Source organism: Bombus pascuorum, chromosome 10 (genome assembly GCF_905332965.1).
Source record: "Bombus pascuorum chromosome 10, iyBomPasc1.1, whole genome shotgun sequence".
NCBI lineage: Eukaryota > Metazoa > Arthropoda > Insecta > Hymenoptera > Apidae > Bombus > Bombus pascuorum.
The window spans coordinates 12,019,822-12,041,265 of NC_083497.1; the positions used below are offsets into that span (position 1 = coordinate 12,019,822).

The following is a 21,444-nucleotide window of genomic DNA, read 5'->3' on the forward strand; positions in this document are numbered from 1 at the left end:
CTCAATGGAAAAAATGTGCTCTTTACCGACAGCGCGTGTAGCGACGTATCTGTAAAGTAAATATGTAAAATATAAATATATTGGAATGGAATATTCATAAAAACCAACTATTCTTTGATAGTTTATTAAAAAAAGTAGAAGTTTTTACATCTTACTGCATACAGTGATAATAACAAAGCATAAATACATTTTATTTTTCTGTCTATCTAATAAATGTTACAAAATCACACATTTAATAATTTCATTTACATCAGTAATCATCGACAGTTATTTCTATCGGTGGTATATAACGCCACGTATGTCCAGCGTTTATCAATTCCGAACAAAGAACTGGCGTATTTGGAGTTGACTCTTTACTACTACATTGAATATCTATTTTATACTGTCCAGCTGTAAAGAATACTACACGACATTCGTGATAAACTCGTCCATATTCTTGTAACTAAAAAAGAATAGAAAGAAAGAGAAGGAAATGCAACTATTAGGATTGTATATATCTTTATCACTAAAATAACTTACTGCCGGAAGCATGACTTTATTTGCGCCAGCAATGGATAATCTCGTTTCTAATTGATAATTATTTACACCATTATGGTGATCTTGATAAAAATTTATAGTTAACATAAGATCACTCAGTGGATGTTCCAAAGCATTACATATCCCTATTCCGACACTAACGCATTCACCTAAACTACACGTAAGTTCATCTTGTGCTTTTACAGTTGCATCGTTTATTTTGATTTCTGAAAAACATTTATCAATTTAATATAGGGAAATTAAAGAATCATAATTATACAATTATTCAAACATACCCCACTGTAAGGGACTCATTCTAACGAGATCCAACATATCTTGGGTGAGAGTAATGCCAGAAAGGGTTGCTTTACCGATCGATTCCGTGCCCAATAATTGCCACCGTAAGTCAACTAACGAAGCAATATGTTCGGAACAAACTTTTTGTAGTTCTCCGATATCACCTGCCCCTTTCAACTATCAATAAAACAGAAACTATTTGTTAATTATAAGATTTCTTTATTATAAAATGAATAAAAGATATTCTTCATTACCATTGATAATTTATTAAGTGGACATCTATCAACCGGCACAGGAATTCTACAAGGCTCTTTACCCTCCATATATATACATTTAGTTTGTGTATAATGCAATTCCATTTCATGATTAGTCATATTTGTTAAATCTAACACGAGATAAAACTGTGACGGCCTGGAAATATACATATACGTATTTAGATCGAAATATGAGATAAGACTCTTTCGTTAAGCGCTTACGTTTCTGCTGGAAGTACATCCCAACTTGTAATTTGTACACTAGGCAACATTTCAATTGTGATAAAAACTGATGATATACGACAATAACCTGCCGTTAGACCTGTACCACCCGAGTACTTTATTTTCAATTGCCCTTCGACAACATTTGAAGTATGTAATGGAACTGCGAGCTTGGATAAACGCGAACTTGCCAAAGAAGAATGGCCCGAATGAGAACTTAAACCTGATCTGAATGAGGAAGTTAATTCGGATTGTCTCTTAGTATGCGACGGGGAACTTAATCTAGATGGTAACGAGCTGTGTCCTGAATGAGACATTAAACTGCTCGGCTGACTGAGATACGTACTGCTGCTAATATCTAAAAGATATTTAATATATAACAATTTATTACACTGTCATTGTATTGAAAGAAAAAGATAGAAGCAATTGATCATATTACCATTTCGCGATGTAGGTGCTATAAAATCTGTAGCCGCATATAAATACAATGTAAGACTAGCACTAGCGCCGGGTTGTATGGGTAACTGTGCCATAAAATTTTTATCGCTCCATTTAAATATTTTACTTTCGAGTATAGTGTCTAATGTCGATTGTATTGATAGTTCGATTGTTTCGATAGGAACTTGGCCAATATTTGTAATTGTTACAGTACATTCGGCGCTACAGCGTAGAAATGGCTGTTAGGTTCCAGTATAAAGATCATATATTTGTTATTATAATTATTTATAATAGACGTACCTTTCTCCGCCATATAGTGATATACTTGCGCTAGTCACTATATTGTCTCCAGAGCTAAAGCTTGCAGTTTGAGGTAAACTTGTAGCTACTTCTATTCTCGGTAAAGCTGGAACTACCTCGACAGTATATTGAGAGTGAACCATTCCCTCCATATACCTTAATCTACAATTTGATTTCACCCCTAATGTATGCGTACTAAAGCCGAGAATCTCTAAATCTCCAATTTCTTTAGGCCTGCCCGCTAATGTTACCGCAATTGGTCCTGATTCGGCAGGAAGCGTAATACTTTCGGGAATTGACTCGAATACTACACCATTTGTAAGAAGCCTCATATTGGAAACGTGAAGTTCAAACGGTAAGGGATTAATAAGTTGCATGGATACTTCGCAAATATCACCTTCTACCCATAAATAATCTGTAACCATTTATATTTATTATATAGTAAATTATAAATAATACTATTTTGTAGGCAACATCTAGTCGATACATGCACGTACCAACTTTACTCTTAGATATATTTTTTCTCTCTAAAGATCCAAAGTTAATGGGTGTAAATAAAAATGGACCATGATCTTCTTTGACTCTTTCAATCTTTTGAGGTTGAAGATGTGGTTGCATATTTTTTAAAATAAACGATTTAGTTTTTGGAATATTCGTTAAATTAGCAGGCGGTATAACTGTTCCAGAATCTAAAACCTATTGGGAACAATTTTACTTTCAACACTGAAAACGTTATCCTAACATTTTCCTAAAACTTACGAGAGGTACGGGAGCGCCTTCGCATTGTTGAGATACATTTTGAAGTTGCAAAGCAGTTTCTTTACGTTCATTAGGAGTTAAGTAATTGTACATCGTTTGAAGTAGAAATGTCATGTGTCTCGTCGCCAATGCTGGATTACCCATGCGATTAGCGGCAGTAACAAGTTCATTTATTACCTGAATTTGTATAACTGGCCAGCCTCTATGGTTTTCTATACAAACAAATTTTCCCTTAACGCTAACGCGTTACGACACGATGCAAAATTATGTCATAAAAAAAATTACCAGGAGACATATCAACAGGATCTAAGGACAATTTAAATCCAGAAGTAGCTTGTAACATTAAATTATAACACTGTTGCCAATCTGGATTAGGATTATTTTGAGATACATGTCTTGTTGCAGCTAATCTTAGACAAAATGATGCTTTTCTTATAAAACCAAAACTTGTGTATAAATCTGATAATGTAGTGAACCGATCAATCTAAAATATTGTATAATTTCTTGTTATTGTCATTTAGTAAATTAATAACATTCTCGCGTAAACTACATACTTTTTCTTGCTCACTTAATGGTAAATTTATAAGTATGACATTATTTAAATATGAAGCAGCTTGTAAAGTACAATTTTGCTCTATTGAAATTCTTGTAGCCTTAAAGCTAGCTTCTGTCTCAATTATTCCAGCATATTGATATTTACTGTAATGTACTATTGCCTCGCGATACTTTTTTGATATTTCTTCAGGTAGCAAAATATGTGGCATATTACTCTTTACCACCTCTATAGCTGGGGGTGATAGCAAAGTTGCCACAGCTTGTGAACCTCTTCTATATATAGTGAAATATTATCCATTCTTTATCCAAAGCATTAAACTTCCATTTCTGAAATTAATTTATTCTATACATACCTCTGCTTACCTGGACTTCCTTCCTGAAGAGAAGAGTTTCTCTGCAATGGAAGACTTCTACACATATTTGGATATAACACTAAAGCAGATGCAGCACATAAACCTTCAAATGCTGCTCCTAGCCACAACCAATCATTTACAGCTTGTAGTACGCTAGCTGCAGAATTATAATTGCTCAAAGCATCTGCTGGTAGTCCAGCTTGGAGACATAAATCACCTAAATGTTTTGTCATGCGACCTACACATCTTTTTCTATTATTCCTAGATTCAAGATCTAATCCTATGAAATCTTTCTTTTCAAAAGGAGCTAGTAAAAGAGAGACCCGGTCTATCTTTTCTCTTGATCTTTCTAATCTTTTGGATTCTAAAATCCAGAATAAAGAATTGAGACACTCCATTACATGAACTTCGAGATCAGGACATGTCTCATCTGTATAAAACACAGCTCTAGTTTTGAAATTCGAAGGTGTACTATATGATGCTGGTGGTTCATGAGCGTTATTTGATTCTAATGGCCCAAAAAGAATAGCACGTGAATCATACAGTGTTGCACTGTACTTTACTTTTAAAGTTTCATGGACTCTGCACAGCTCGTTTAACTCCACTTGATTGTCATATTTGCCAAAAGTAATTAACCCTAACAATCTTCTGTGAGTTTGAAAATCTCCCCAATCGTTATTTTCAACAGGATGTTCTCTAACGAATCTAGCAAGAATTTCGCGCGTTCCACCAGTAGAATCGGCCACAGAGAATCTGCTGCCTGCTTTCATTATTCGTTCACATAACCTGGTAATAGTCTTTTGTTTGATTTGTGTGCCAATAGGCCTCAAAAGTAGAAGCAATGCTGCATGATCATGAGCAGTTTGCTCGTAATCAGGATGAGACATCTTGTTGTCGGGTACCGGACTCGACAAAATAACACTAATAGCCGAGCGCATTTATATCACTCACTTCCTAGTAGTACTTTACGGTACCTAGGTTTACATAAATAATAACTTTGTCTGCGGTATTACGTATATATGACAATTCTTTAATCCGACAATTAAATCCCGCGTTCATCATAACAATATTTAATACTACATTTCACTTTGATAATTGTTGTGTTACTACACTTGCAGGGATGACAAATAAAACACGAACTGCCATGTTTAAGGCATATCAAATGCGCGTGCGTTATAAGATGTTTATCATATTTATATTACATATGTATTAGCAGAGGAAGTTAGTAATCATAGAGGAACGAAAACTTGTAAAGAACACAAAATAAGGATAACAAATAACAAAAATATAAAGAATAAGAAAGGAAACAAGGCAAAATATGGGTATTGAGTTTATATGTAACTTTTAATTCTAGGGAGTATACATTTTATTTAAAATTTGTACAGAATTTGTACAGAATTGGCACATTGCTAAAATACAATACGAAATATTATATTTTTACCTAAAGATTCTATGAAGATTATATCAATAGAAAAAATAGATATGATGAAATATTGCGTCAATGTAATAAAAGAAACAGAGATTAAAACTGTAATCTGCAGTTTTTATACTATGGAAATTGTTTAAATATGCACAAACATGTACATATCAAGTATAATTAAGCGTCATTGTTTAAAATACTTTCATATAACAATGAATTGTTAGGAAAAGATATGAACTTTTTTTTAAAAGAATTAACAAATATTCTTATTTAAATAACGAAGGTACCCTGGACATAGTAATAGTGGTTATATTCCAAATAATAAAATGAATAAGCATTACATATTTGTTAGGTATTATGTAAATATGAAAGACGATTTAAATATACTTTTATATATTACCATTCGTTTTATATATGATAAATAATGAAAACTTCCAACTATTCCTATTAACTTTTTAGTTTAAAAAGTCGAATAATAAGTATTGTAAAGATATTAATCTTTTTGATATGACTTATATCTTTATCTTTTTATTATATCTTTTTATATATGTGGAATATAAACGCACTACTATACCTGATTTATATATGGTAATCGTAATGTGAAACACATACATATATGTCTAAAAAATAAGATATAAAATCAACTTTAAAGTACGAATTCAAGGCTACTTTAAAAATCTGGCGTAGAATGGTCCATATGTGTTTTTAACAAGCTGCTGTTCATTCTGAAAAATATTATTTCGATAAAATATTTGCGATATAGTTAGACATAATGTTATATGCTAACGAAAATGTACTTTTTAATCATGTGGTCAAAAATATACGATGGAATAATCGTCAACGTGATTATATTCCCGCCTTTCCCAATCTCTTCCGTGATTTCTTTGTCTTTTAACCCTATAACATTCTAAACCATTTTGTTGAAGAGATTATTCAAACTTATTAACTGTATTAAACACATAAATTTATTACATTATAGCAAACCTTTCCGTTAACTTCTAATATTTGATGATTTGTTAAAAGTCCATTTTTGGCAGCAGAAGAATCTTTAATTAAAGAGACTATCTTTCCGTTTCTGAACTGAAATCCGATATATTTTATCCTATCTTTGTGCATTGTTACTGTGCGTTCAAATGGTCTAGAATTGACAAAATTTAATATAGTAAAATTATAATTTTACTGACTAAAATGAATATGTAACTGACCTGTCCCTTACTACTACTTTAATGCCATTAATTCCAGCGTTTCTGAACATTTTGTGAACTTGTTCCATTGTATATCCAGCAACAGAGACATCATTGATACTCAAAACTTGATCTCCAAATCGTAATCCAGCAAGTGCAGCAGGCGAATTTTGACTTACTAGGCATACGAAAATGCCATTATCTACATTATTAACTCTCATACCAATTTTACCATCCTCATCCTTGCATAATATCAACTATAATGATAAGATAAAAAGATAATTCCTTTTCAAGATATAAGATACTAATATTTTATATGTATTACATAACATAAATATGAAGAATTACTTACTTCTCTTATACCATTTGTAACTTGTGCTCTCTGTAATCCTAAAGACTGACCAGATAGTGGTGCAACCATACCTGCTAAAGGACCTGAGGTTAAAGGTGTACGTACCATCATCTGAAACATGGATTTTTATAGTTATTTTGCTGTAAATCGTAAATTAGTTACAGTTCTATTATATCACTTACATTTCGTTTAACACGAGAATATTCAGGCATATTTTGTGCTATCATTTCTTCAGTAAGTTCCAAACCCATATATTCTCCTAATGAAGGATATAACATATTAGAAAGGGTATTGTGCGCAGGTGCAGATGGTTCTGTTTGTTCTTGCGATATAGGTAGAACATTTTGTTGTGACTCCATTTGTAGTTGAGCCTGCAAATATGACATAAATTAATATACATATAATATATAATATGTGAAATAATGGATAACTTTATAGTTAAAAATATATATAGCTAAAAGTTTGATCTTACCTTCATCATATGATCCACCTTCAAGTCTTCGAGAGTTGGATACAGAGACATTTTGTATAGATTTTGCTGGAAATAAATGTACCTATATAAAATATGTTTTTAAGGAACAATTTGTTTGTTAATTGTGAAATGAGACAATAGACAAGGATGTAAAATTATTTATCGCAATTTAAAACAGTGACAGTATAAACAAAACAGAAATAGATGTATGAAATTTAAAACATAGTAAATATGCAATAATATATATAATATCCTAATTTGGCCGACGATCATCCGCATACCGATGCGATGAATGTACTGGATATCTAAGACATCTTGCACAAATGTTTATACCTAGATACAAGTTTAAATACTACACCTCTAAAAAGATGATTGATAAAATACAATACTCCTATCACGATGCACAAAGCCTCTGGCCAACGTTTCACCACTTTATGTAAAAAATACGAAATTACACGTCTTAAACGTCATGAGAGGCACTTGAAGCATCATTGATAAGATACAAGTAATGAACAAAACAGCTCTCCCAGTGGGATGTGTCAACGTCGATTCCGTTAGAGCAATTTATTGATTGGTTAACGCTGTTGTATATAACGTGTAATCACAAGCTATTGGATCGCCATTGCCTCCACGTTCCATCACATGTACAATCTCTATTTTAGTGACCAATGATCTTCCACATTCTCTTGTAATCGCGCCAAGGCGCATCTATTTAAAAATACATCCATCATATCAATGATTTCATTAATAAAGCTATGGCAACTAGGTTATACATCATTTTTTATTCTTCGACAAAAATACATTTACTAGAGTATTGATATTCCCACACATAAATTTTAATTAACAGCTACTTTGTCCTAAAAACACGCTTCATTAAGTTACAAGATATTCTACACTTCAATAATCGTATAATTTTCTAAAGTAGGGATACGAAGAGATATTTTACATGATTATCAGATATTCATGATGCAATTCTGCATTGAATTATAAACCGAGATTTGAAGCGAATTTTATAAAGTTTACACAGGAAGAATATTAAAAATTTATGGAATTTTTAAAAAGGAGGTACAAAATTGAATGAAATGTATTTATCGGTTGGCATAGATAAGGAAGAAGCGAAAGATACGGGAAACTCGTAAGACGTGGCGATTGGCTTCAACTTCGTTGACAAGTTAAAGAAGGAATCGTATAAAGGTGGGGGAAAATAGAATACGGTAGGGGAACAGCGGGTTGTTGGCTAATACGTAGGTAGTATTCAATGGTGAGGCCTCCGTGCGGGCCGTAGTGAACCAACAGGTGTTCCGAACTTGGCAGTCGCGGTACCGGTTATCTTTATTTTCTATCAGTGTTCATATTCACACCGGTATCCCTTTCACTGACGAATATACGTCGAATTACGTCGTGGTATATTTGGCGCGAAGAAAACATAATATGATGTCGGAGACCGTTGTGACAATGGACGGTTCTAGCAACAACGCCAGCAACAATCCTCGACAGGTGCCTACCGTAAAGACGGAACCGGTTCAACCTAACCCTCTGTTAGGCATTACGTTGAACGTGTCCTACTTCAGAACGATACCTGGTATCATTAAACTCGCACAAGTGGTAAGTAAAACCTATCGATCATACTTCGGTAATTAATTTCCTTCTGATTAAAATACCAGATTTAATTAATCAAACAGCCAGAATTAAATGTGGTTATTAATCATTAATAAAACAAGGTAGCGCTGATTGCAGTCTAAAATTTGTTTCAATAATAATGATTAATGACATTTTTGATATCTTCGCATATGATAAAAACAAACAATATCGGAAAAATTAATGTATTGTAAAATTTATCGCATCGAGTATTTCGATTTCTTTGCATTCGTGTATTTTTCAAACAATGTGATAGATTAAATATGTAGTATTATGCAACTGATTCTACACAATACATTTATGTTGATAAAAATAGAATAACACGTACTAGTAAACCTCAGACGCATGTTTGTTCCACGTTTCAAAGATATAGGTACATATCGTACACACACAAGATATAAGTACACATCGTATTTCTCAATGTGTATTGCAAAGTAAGAACAGCTACTATGTCGCTTAGACGGAGTTTTATTTTTGCAATGTTGTTAATCCCTTTGGAGTTTGGCAAACATTCATCATCGTTTTTACTAGTACATCGTTTTTAGTAGTAGCATTGCGCAATTTCGCGTCTACTAAATACGACTTACTTTTCCGAGCATTCAGTAAAGACATTTACTATCATTTAAAGAATAAGGAAACATACGTAGTTTCGAATTTCGTTTGCACCGTAACGTTGAACCTGCAACGGCATAACTGCATAACGGTAATATGCTCACGGAACGATTAACGAACTATCATCCACTATCTTGAAACATTAATTATTAACTCAGTTTTCATACGAAGAGAAAGAACACGATAAGACACAATTTCCATTTTTTACAGGGGAACAGTTTTAAAATACATTACTTAGATTGCTATCATATCCATCTTATCACAATTATCTTTTTATTTAATTTTGGCACAAACATCTTTTTGCCCTTCTCGCCACAAATATTTCTCTTGTTAAAACGATTAATATATTAAAAGATATTAAAATATTGTTTGTCTTAATTTACACATACCTTTGCCTTCTATAATATTTCCTCAACTGTATCATTGGATTTAACAGACCCTTTCCAGCTATTAGCTACTGCGTATTAAAATATTCCTGTTTCTAATTTATAAAATATCATTAAAATAGAAATATTAATAAAAACGAGCTGATTGTTTTTTATTTTTCCGGCTGCGTAATGGATTCCTCTTCGAAATCGGCGGTACCGTTAAGTGATCAGCATCGGCAAGCATCGTTTCTCTTTGGTTCACGCACGTGCAGTCAGAGACACGCCCGCTGACGTTTTCCGGTTTATATTTGCTCGTAAATAGATGCGCATTGTTTTCTACCTATTGAAATAAATGAGCTAATTTATGTAGCGAGACATAAGCAAAAAAAGTATACATATGACAAATCCTGACGGCGATTTTGCAGCAGTGCGATTAAATTACTAGCAGATAGAAATCAAATATGACCAAGTTATTTATTCCACGAGACTTTTGCTGTCCTCGAATCGCATTTGTCGATACAGACGGTGTATTATCGGTTGCATATTTATTTATGCAAAACGTTATAAATTTTACGTAATTATTAGCCTGTGGATATTTATACAAATTCATACTTTTACGAACTAAAGAAACTATGTAACTACTGAGGAAATCGTACTTAAGCAGAAAATTTTGCTCATCATTCGTAATAAGCATTATAGATACTTCGAGTTTTATATATCTTCACATCTTTGGTACATTCAATGAACTTTTATGTGTCTAAATCCTCTAAATAAAGGTATACACATCGTTTCATCTTAACTTTCAAATACGTGATTTCAAGTTTTAAATAAACACATTAAATACCAAATATATCTTCTTAAAGAAGAAGAAGCAACAAATCTACAAATATCAATGATGTGAAGGGGAAAGAGAACCGGTTTTTATTAAAGATGATGATCGCGCGTGATTGACCAAAGTCTTGGAACGATTCCCGGTCGGTGGCATAGTTTCGATGCGCTCGACACACGTCCCTACTAACTAGACACACGTTCGATGACCATACATGTTCATCCCGATGACCGGGACCATACGTGGCGTCCCACATACTCACAGTTCCATCCTACTGCCATACGTCGAGGCCGTACCAACGGTATCGGAACGATTCATTAAAAATTCATGCCGTCCTTGACTTTTTCTCAATAATTTTTCGTTCTTCTACCAACTACTTTATCGTTCATAGGATCCACGTGTGCGACTCGAATCAAATTTCATTGAAACTTTTCGTGTCTTTTAGTTCCAAGAGGTTAAATTATTACAACGAGCAATTACTATCATCGATGAATGAATGCTCAAAACACGATGAACGATGCCAAAAACATCGTTTCTATTAATCCTGTCTAGTATTTACGAGGACACTTGTTATGCAAGCCGGTCGTTCCAGCCCTCTGATCATGAGCAGCAAGACTCCTTAATGTGGAATGTATTAATAAGAAATAGGTAGTACAACTAACACAATACGAATGTCATTTACCGTGTCATTCACGTACGTCATATTTATTCTCGTATATGTATTATGCCGCATGTACAATGATACTTACGAATAGAATGAATCCAGCATATTTCAGGGTCACCGATGACATAGATCCTACAACTTTTCCAAGCTGCTCAAGTCTATAGTTCTTACGCGTTTCTTATGTCTCTAGTTTCTTACCATTAATAAATTCATTACCAATAAGATTATATCTTAGTTACATGTTTCAACGTTTTGTTCTACGTCGAGTCGTAAAGGCAAATTTTAAGAAGACTTTTAAGTAAACATAACCCCAATCGTTTCGTACGACCAATATCGCGTAATCTTTGTAACAATGAACACAATGGGAAGAAATCGCTTCATTTGAATGGTGAATTTCGGTCAGGGTGATACGTACTTAGTCGTTCAGTAATTTTCATCGATAGAGCGTGAGAATAAAACTTTTCTTTGAGAGAAAAAAGTTACACAGTAGCCGAACGGAAAACACGTGCATGTGGAACAAACTGTCATCGATACTGTTGTTAACCTCGCCAAGATGAACGTTTGTTATTCTACTCGTCGAACGAACTACAGTAGAATCTTGATCATTAGAACTGATCACGACACACATTGTTTGAATAATTGAATTTTCCAGGTAATAGAATAATTCTTTTTCCACGTGATCATTTATTTTAAATATTTCTAATATTTATAATATTCCATAAATATTATCAGTCGTATAACCTAACCCCAATCTTATTTCGGTATTATTTTTAATTTTGTAAATACATATATACGATATTATCTACCATGAAAAGATCCAACAAGGATTTCTGGATAAAAACGTCACAATTTCTTTGAATTTTTATTCTTATCTTCAAATATTTTCGTAAAGTATTATCTTCAAACATTCTATCAATGATCGATCGTTCTGCTAATCGTGATCCTGATAATAACATCGTATTGCATTCCTTACATCGTGTAAGATATTATTGAGAAATTTCGAGAAATCAATATGTAATACTCGTATTACTAGATACTTGAAAAATACTCGACAGGTAGAAACACTCCAAGGACATGAATTTTAGCTAGTTCACAGACGAACAAAACACAAGGAATTGTGCAATATCGATCACGACGACGATTACAGAGTTCTAGGTTCACCAGTGTCTATGGTGTATAAGCTGTTCACGAAGCATATCGCCTGGTGCAACAAGTTATGCAGTAAACTCGGTAAACACACGCAAATACCTACCTTATACGCAAGGACAAGCCGCGCCTCGTAACACAGAGAAAGAGACTCGAGTGGCAAATTCAAGTCATATAAATCTTTTTTCCACGTTTGTGAAAGTATAAGCCAATTGATTAGATCACACGGTGAATCTTTATGGATATATTAAATATGAGCGTCGATTTATATTTCTTCTTTTTATTGGTTTTTCGATCTTGGACGATATCTATGTGTACTTGCAATCGTGTTACACGACCTAATCTCTTAGGTATATAACTCGTACATTACACCACGTGGGTGAATGGTTGAGTAAACGATTTACATATTTGAGGAGCAATAAGTAGCATTACTATTCATCTGTAATTTTCGTTTCTTCTTCGTAGAATGACGTAAATTGTGATGAAGAAAGATGTGATTTACATGGGAGTATAAAATATTTACGTATACAACATGGGAAAAGAAGTACAAGAAATACGACGTAAGAAATAGTTAACGCGTTACAAGGAATATTTGTCGACGCGCAAAATACAATTTAAGTTCTTCTATATCACGTTCGTGTCAGATTTAAATCCGTAATATTATTTAACGCGATTTATATTACTAATTACGCAGTTATTTCTCTATAACCGGTGTGCATTTCATTATGATGGAACAAGCGCGATAACGTACGTTGGCTCATTGAAATTACGTAATCGTTTAATAAATCGTAATGTTGCACAAATTGATTTATAGATAAAAAGAGGCCTGTATCGCGAACAGTAGCCTTTTAAACAGAAAAAGAAGTTACAACAGCCCGCGAACTAGCGTAAATCCTGATAATTTTGAAAGTATTTGCCAATTTAAACGGGTGGAACGAACAAGAGACGTATCAATCTATGCGAATCGATCGACGTTTCTTTTTCATATAAGTCACAGTTTCCGGTGCCATTTATTGCCAAGAATGAAAAGCATTATTATTCGTTGCTCGGAAGTTACGAGTCCAAGTCGTTCTTCTCCGATTGTAAAAGTATTATTTCTGGAACCTTAAGATAAAGCGGAGAACTTGTTAGAGTCATCACTGTTTTAAGGAGTATACGTCATTTCCCTGACAGAATTATACTAAAGTTCAGCGCTATAGTTTTAGAAATGACGCGTTAAAGAAGTCGATAAATGATATGACTGTTGTTTTAACATCGTTGCTCCCTTACAAAATAATTTCCCAACTTTAACAAGTAATATCTATTAATAAACTGGTAAGTTACGCCTTGTTTCCTAATAATGACTCAAATCGGATGACTTGTAATAATTAATAAAATCTACTTTTAAAATTTCCTTTACTTTATTGCAAAATTTGTTATTGTTATCCAAGAGAATTTATCAATACCAATCACTGTTCTTTTCAACTAATCTAACATGTGACTTATCGTCATAATTTAAATTCTGAATTAGAAAACACTCTGTTTTACATAACTCTGTTTCACATGATGATGCTTTTCTCAGGATTTTCTTTTAATTTCGATTAATTGATCGTGATACGATGAAAAAATTCTAGCTTTGTAAACTGTTAGTCTAAACTGTAGGTAGTAGCCACTTAGTAATCGTACACGAATAGCGCATGTGTGTCGTAAGGTTTCTCCTCGAGTTATATCTTATCTGTTATTTCTAAGTACTGACTTCGCATTTCGATTAATTATCTGGACTTTAAGTAAGCGGTTTCCTACATGTACGAATGGCAATCGTGTTACACATACTTCTGCGAATGAATGCCTCCTGAATTGCTGCTAAAATTTTTACACACACACGCGTATACGTCTTTTATTTACAAATATCTTTTATCACGTTAATACCGAGTTTATTGTGCTATTTCCGCCGTAAACACTTTTTCCACTTATTTGATAAACTCGTCTGACACTTAACGATAGTAACCAAGAATCTAATTCATGTAATATTTCAGTAACTCGTGGCCTCATTCATCACCATTGACTCGACGATGAAAACTTGGAATTTAGTAGAACACTTGTTGCTAAGTTTAGAAGAGCATTCGCTTCCACGAAAATTTTCTTCGTTACACGTCCGCCCGCCTCTTTTGTATGTTTCATTCAAGTCAAATTTATTGCACGTTTTTGCTCCAATTAATTTTTCGGGCCAATTAAGTTTGTCCAATGTTAAGAGACACCTAAAGCTTCAACGAAATATGAAAAAGTCTCGTACGAAACCGTTACAAGTCCTTACGTTTGCCGATACGTTGCAAAAGCGAAAACTATCGTTATCGGAATGCAGCGGCAAATGTATACGCCGTCAATGCGATGATGTCATGTTTCTGTTCCCTGCTCATCAATTGCATATCTACTACATAGTTTAAGTGAATGGGGCTAAAGCGGTTCGCTATCATCTTTATTACGATCGTTAATGTTATGTATGTATATTAAAAGTGGCGCGTTAATGCTTGCAGATCATTCCCCCAATGAATAATGCAGATGCCCGACCTATATTTTCTAACAGCTAGTTACCCTCTTTTAAAGTTATTTTAGGAATCGTCGTTATTTCGTTTCAAAAACATCGCACCGATACTACAGAACAGAAATTAGATAAAAGAAAACACAAGGTATTTCTAAGCAAATCGAACGATTATGTCGCTAATATTTTAATAACTTGCATAGTCGTTGCATAAGCTATCGATGTTAGGAATTCTCAGTCGAACGTTTATCGCGGTCGACGACGTTTTCAAACGAGTGAAAGTGAAATTCTTCCTTCGGTATACAGTTCCAATCAGCGTTCCAATCCTTCGCACTTTCGCGCCCGTTCACCCTTTCATACATTCCAGCCTCTTGTATATTATAAACATTCATATCTAAATTTCATGCCAACAAGGTTCGCGCGTTATTTTTACTTCGTCGTAACACTAAACGTTTTGTCGTGACTGATTTATATCTAGTAGGTTAAATTCGTAGATTGTTCATAGTTGACGAGTACAAGGGAAGGAATATGACTAGTCGCATGAAGAGAGTATCAAATGGAATAAAATACGACGTCGAGTATAGCTCGAATCAAGGCCGTGCAACTTTAAATATAACTTTCTTTAGGTGAACGATTTTCATTTGCGACAAAAAAAAAAAAAGAAAGAAATCTAACGTAGGATGATCGAAGTCGGTTGGTTTCTAGGGTATAAGAAAGTTTGATCGATGCTTGGTATCTCTAATGACTCTAACCGAGTATCGTACCGGACAATCGTAAAGAGAGACGAGATGCGAAGGAAAGCGGTTAAGTATCCGCACGGGTGGACGCTAGTCGACGAAAATATCGAGAATGTAGAACGCGTGAAGCTCGATCCCAAGACGCAACGAGAACTGGGTTGTTTGGTCGGCGAACACGTGTTCCTGGAATATCCGTGGGCGTATGTACACCGAGACGTTGTCGCAAAGTTCGCTAAATCACCCGATTCCCCACTGGCGGTTTTCCGAGAAGATATCGAAATTTACGAGGCTGATACGTTCCTTGTAGGCTATTCGTCTACTAAGTTAAAGTCCGACGAATTTGTGATTTGTCTCACCGAGGAAGCGAGGGACCTTGTACGACAGCGAAATAGAAATATTACTCGTATTATTTGGAAGAAAGTTATCGGCAAAGTAATAAAGACTGTTAAACCGTGGAACTCTTTAGGTAGCGACTTGGAGGTAGAGGAAACATTCGTCAGGAACACGAGAGAATATTTTGAAATAGAGACCGTATTACCTGGAAGATTTCTGAATTCTCGTCGAACGTTATGCGATAGAAGCGCGAATGATTCTAGAGACAGTTATGTCCAGCTGATCAACGAAGACGAGAAATTCGAAAACGTCGATAGAAAATGCATTTGCAGAGCTGTTCAGACGCATATGCAACCTCGTGAAACATTTGTTCAAACGTGTCCCGAGTATCCTAAAAATGCATGGACTCAATACGCGTGCGAAGACATTTTGGGCGAGTTTATGGTTGCAAATAACGAAGAAGAGGAACAGTTAAAAGAAGGATCGGAAAAAGATGACGACGATCGGCCACAAAGAGAGGACGCTGTTCAATGCAAGGAAATCGAGAAACCCAGAGAAAAAACAGCTTTAGAATTATTTTTAGAAGCTCGTTCGCAACAAATGATCGATGCGATTAAATATAATGCAGCTGTTAATTTGCACGTGGATGATATTGAAAATTTATCTAGCCAAGAAGAAGATATCTCAACAGTCTCCAATACGCCTGCATTTCGTGAACAGGTGTCGTTCACTGATTTCAATTTCACAGCCAATAGAACTGTTTCTGACGTTTCGTTGCATCCAAAATTGACAGAATACTTAGCGATTTCGTACATCAGCAAATCGACATTTTCTAGACAAACTGTAAAGAACGAATGTAGAAGCAAGACCGAATTTCAAACCAGAGCGCTCCTTTGGAAATTAAACGATCCACTTCGTCCACAGCTTGCGCTTCAGGACCACAGAGAAATTTACACCATCTCGTTTTGTCCTTACGACGATAATCTTTTAATAGGAGGTCGTTCCACTGGTCAGATAGTTATCTGGAACATCAAAGAGTTTCTAAATAATCTCGACGACGGAGATATAAAACTTGGAACGTCGACACGAAACAGTTTACCAGTGCTTCGTCCTATCGTTGTTTCGGACAAACATCGTTCTCATCAGCTACCTGTTCGAAACATTCGATGGATACCTGCCAAACATAACACACAGCCAGATGGAAGCTTGACAAAGTCTTTCGTTTCTTGTGACGTGCAGCTTCTAACCGCTTCCGAGGACGGCACGATAGCAGTTTGGAATATTTCTCTTCTTTCGAGACATTCTATTCGCAACGATGAAGATTCTGACGAACCTCTTCGCCCGAATTTCCGTATAAAAATTCAAACTGTTGATGAAAAGCCACAGTTTACTCCTTTATGTTTCTGCTTTCCACCTATCGTCGCTGAACACGGTGAAAATTCACCGGATACGAATAAAAATGACGTAAGAGAGGAGAATCGCATAACGAAATATCTATGGATAGGTTGTGTAGAAGGGTTGATAACGTGCGCATGGGAAAAGCAAATATTCGAAGAAAATTCAACAGACATTATCGAATGCGATATGTTAAACTGTTCTTACGCACACAATGGTCCTGTTGTAGAGATCACACGGTCGGCACATCTTCAGAACGTGCTCCTGACAGTCGGTGGACGAGTGTTTGCCATTTGGGACGACGATCATATCGACTCTCCTTTATTTTGGAGAACAACTTCCTCTCGTTATACGAGTTGTTGTTGGGCTAACGAACCTGGGGTATTTTTGGTCGGCAGCCAAGACGGGAACCTTGAGATGTGGGATATAAAGAACGAATCGACCCAGCCGATATTTACCCAAATCGTTTCATTGGAACCAATTACTTATCTTACTTTGATAGAATCTCCTGTATTATATAACGATGATTTCAAGAAGATAGGAGTAGGCGATGGTGGTGGATTGTTTCGTGTGTTCACAGAAGCAGAGGTTTCTCGTAACGAAAGCACGATAGAAAGAATGGATTGGTTCGAAGAATATACCTGGAAAGAGACGCGAAGGAAGAAGCTTTTCACCAGTTGGCAGAACGATTTCGTCAATAACGATCCCGATATAGTCGCGAAAAGATTAGCAAGGCGCGAGGAAGAAGTTAAAAGAGAGGCAAAAGAGGCGAGAGAAAGACTTAGGAGAGAACAAGAGACAAGGTTGAGGTTGCAAGAGGAGAAAAGGGCGCGAAGCGTTCCGATTCCAAAAGACGTCGCGTGGAAAGCGAAGGAGTTCGACAGAATGAAAGAAGTTCTTTTGAGTAAAAGGAATTTAGTTCCCTCGGAACTCGAAGCAAAGAGGATTCCTTTCGTCGCTTTGCAAGCTGAAAGAGACGCGAAATTGGGGGAAGTTCAAGATAAGATCGTTCATAGGGATGTTTATTTTTTCAATACATTATCTGCAGAATTTCCTGAACTTCTCGAAACGAAAGCAGAAGCCCCGGAATTCGAAGAATTTATTCCGGTAGAACTGGGAAAATCGCTTAATTATTACGTTCAGAAATTTACCGAAATACGACATAAAACTAACGAAGCATTAGAAAACAATTTGGCTTCTTAAGCTGTTCGTGTTCTTTTTCTATTCATATGCGACAACAAGTAAAAGCAGTGGTAAATTGATCTTTAATAGATAAACCTATCTACGGTATTTTTAAAATGTAAACGTGGGTTTTGTGTGGGTCATTAAAAAAATTCGAAAAAATTCGTATAATGTCCTCGAACATCCCAAATTTAATATTACATGCCATAACATGTTTGACAAATAATTTATGTAAATAAAGGGTAGACAATTATACAGCTAGTATGAACCAGCTAAATAAGCTCCTCCATGGCAAATAATACACGCACGACTAGAACGTAAGAAGTGCAGTGTCGTGTTCGAATTAGCTTAGACACGAAAATCCCATATGTACACAATGAGAATTGAAATATCGATTCGATATTGAAAATCATTAAATTAAAGGAATGCGTGTTTCAATTGGTTTCAGGGTTTTGGTATAATATGTATGGCATGTGCCTCACCGGCAATAGTAAGCGGGTCCCATTGGTTTTTATTCGTCGCCGTAACAGCTTTTATCGCTACTCTTTTATGGAGTTTCACCTATCTGCTGTCGATTCGAGAAGCGCTTAAACTACCTATCAATTGGATTGCAACGGTGAGTAAACAACAATTTTTACTTTGCGAACGCAACTTCACCTCGTACTTACAAAGCGTTTGTTCAATTGCAGGAACTTTTGAACACAGGAATATTCACCTTCCTTTATTTGATTGCCTTCGTGGTTCAGTTATCCGTTTGGACCTCGTTACAAGGTTCACCGGTCTCAAGGAATATCGCCGCAGGGGTAAGAATAAACGTGCCTCGTCACTAGACTGTGGATATTTATGCAAATTTATGTTTCTATGAATATAATTAGACAGGTGGAATCTATACCACCGCTCGTGAGTATTCTCGTCACTGGTCAAATTGTAGTAACGTGAACTTTACTATAGCGTAGTTGCGTTTCTAAATTTCCCATGAATGCATAAAAATCTGCAATCTATTTATTCCATTCCACTCGACTATGTGTTAAATGAAAAAAACAAGATACAGTTGCTCAAGAAAATTTTCAAACATTTATAGAAACCTTTTATGAATAAAAATTCAAAATGTTTTATATAATACTCACGATATGTGGATAAAAAGTTTCTGTGGTAGGTGTCCAGATACTTTTGTGAGCAACTGTACGTGTTTGACGATCCAATCAAAGTCGTAAAACGGTCCGGTTTTCACCTACTAATGAGAATAACGATTAAAACTCTTCCACTATTTGCGTAGATCTTTGGAATCTTTAATACGTTGGCGTACGCTGCCGGGTCGTATTTCCTCTACGTCGAATTCAGAAGCAGTAACACACAGTGAAGAGAAGCAAAGGTACTCGAAGAGACGCTAGGTACCTGAAGAGCACCTACTACACAGCTACTACACTCGGGTTTTCTCGATCGTTCTACGAACAAGAGTAAGATCGTGGACAGACGAATGAGTCGAAGCTAGTCCAACGAAGCCCCTACCTGATAATGTGTTGTAGCTTAACAAGAGACTCTATAATATACGTGCCTTAAAGATCGATCAAACCGGACGATCATGCTGTTCGATCGATAGAGGTTTGCGACTACGGTTTTCTGGGATCATGCTCGCTACTCGAACGATTATAAAACAAAGATGAATACAGTTTACTGCTGGTTCAGGACGGGTTAATGCGCCGAAGAGATATCAACGATTCTTAAAGTTTTTGTTTTGACGAGATTCGTGTATCCTCTTCGTTACGCGGTTCAATTTTTCACTGTACAAACATAATATACAATAATAAGGAAAATGTTACGGTTAAAATAAAACCTAAAGGTTACCTTTTAAAAGCAAATTGTGTTTCAGAATCGATAAAATCCATATTGGATGTCGATCTCTTTTTGTTTTGATAATATGCAATGAATTATATAGTTTGGTTATCGATGTACCTTACGCGGCACTTCCCGTCCAATTTAATTTTCTAACCGTACCTTTCTCGCACTACCGCGACTTTTTATTTATATGTATACACGCATTAGTTATATACGTTTATATATATATATATATATATAAATATCTGTTTTATATAGTTAATATATTTGCACAAATTGGATGCTATACATCGTTTTTTCTTCCTTTTGTTTTTTTTTATCTTCTGACAATCACATAAAGGACACTTATGTAATTCACTTTCATTGATGTAAGAGCTGTTCGCTACTACGTGAATGAGTGTGTTCCTGGATACATTGTACTTTTTCTGTACACATTACCATTGAAATATATGTTCGTTTTTGACATTGTCTTTGAGTTCCACTTGTACAGCGTTCGGATATTGCTTCCTTTTATTTCAGTGAGTCAGATGAGCAAAATAAAGACATTTTGGAATATGTATAACTTTTTGTTTTCAATCTACAAAAATAGCATCGGTGGAAAGATAAGCATCAATGGAATGATTTATCAAAAGTAGTATAGATAGTAGTAGTATAGATTTATCAAAGGTAGTTAAGAAATTATATACAAGCCTTGCAAGAAGATCACCGACTGTCTTCCACTATTTAATGAATGATTCAAAATCAATTAACGTCAACCAATTATCAGAGTGGAAATTAAAGAATTGTTATCGAGTATGATTCGACGATTAAATGTCGTCATATGCTGTTTTTACACTCGTTACTTTACTCCTTGTTTCATTATATATCACATTTCGGTTATTATTCAAGCTAAATAGCAATGAAAAAAATTTTACCTTGACTGCTAATACTTAAACCACAACGCGCTATAAATAAATGTAAATCAGAACACGGTGCGTGATATCGCGCTCGTGGAATTATATCTGACTATAAAGTCAGAAAATTAATTGAAAATTTTATTCAGAACCTTGAAATTTCATTCATCG

At 35.1% G+C, this 21,444-nt stretch overlaps 4 protein-coding genes across 4 annotated transcripts; 2 read left to right on the plus strand and 2 right to left on the minus strand.

The window, feature by feature from the left end:
• Window positions 1–108: 108 nt before the first annotated feature.
• LOC132911486 (protein brunelleschi) lies at window positions 109–4,868 on the minus strand. Its single transcript, XM_060968140.1, has 12 exons — window positions 3,695–4,868; window positions 3,341–3,614; window positions 3,072–3,270; window positions 2,787–2,998; window positions 2,525–2,723; window positions 2,028–2,442; window positions 1,729–1,949; window positions 1,290–1,647; window positions 1,068–1,224; window positions 813–990; window positions 520–743; window positions 109–442 (listed from the first exon to the last, which is right to left on the minus strand). Exons 1-12 carry the CDS (start codon window positions 4,630–4,632, stop codon window positions 251–253), a joined length of 3,567 nt encoding a protein of 1,188 aa, XP_060824123.1. The 5' UTR covers window positions 4,633–4,868; the 3' UTR covers window positions 109–250.
• A 915-nt stretch (window positions 4,869–5,783) lies between these two features.
• LOC132911513 (syntenin-1-like) lies at window positions 5,784–7,661 on the minus strand. Its single transcript, XM_060968209.1, has 8 exons — window positions 7,481–7,661; window positions 7,123–7,188; window positions 6,833–7,021; window positions 6,651–6,761; window positions 6,320–6,555; window positions 6,099–6,252; window positions 5,912–6,021; window positions 5,784–5,839 (listed from the first exon to the last, which is right to left on the minus strand). Exons 2-8 carry the CDS (start codon window positions 7,171–7,173, stop codon window positions 5,785–5,787), a joined length of 906 nt encoding a protein of 301 aa, XP_060824192.1. The 5' UTR covers window positions 7,174–7,188; window positions 7,481–7,661; the 3' UTR covers window position 5,784.
• Window positions 7,662–8,339: 678 nt separating this feature from the next.
• On the plus strand, window positions 8,340–20,855 carry LOC132911529 (CKLF-like MARVEL transmembrane domain-containing protein 4). The gene is made up of 4 exons (XM_060968233.1): window positions 8,340–8,727; window positions 18,993–19,160; window positions 19,234–19,347; window positions 19,821–20,855. The coding sequence occupies exons 1-4, from the start codon at window positions 8,554–8,556 to the stop codon at window positions 19,902–19,904; spliced, it is 540 nt and encodes a 179-aa protein (XP_060824216.1). The 5' UTR covers window positions 8,340–8,553; the 3' UTR covers window positions 19,905–20,855.
• Window positions 12,050–18,986, plus strand: LOC132911492 (dynein axonemal intermediate chain 3-like). Its single transcript, XM_060968152.1, has 2 exons — window positions 12,050–12,729; window positions 12,845–18,986. Exon 2 carries the CDS (start codon window positions 15,623–15,625, stop codon window positions 18,563–18,565), a length of 2,943 nt encoding a protein of 980 aa, XP_060824135.1. The 5' UTR covers window positions 12,050–12,729; window positions 12,845–15,622; the 3' UTR covers window positions 18,566–18,986.
• Window positions 20,856–21,444: the final 589 nt, after the last annotated feature.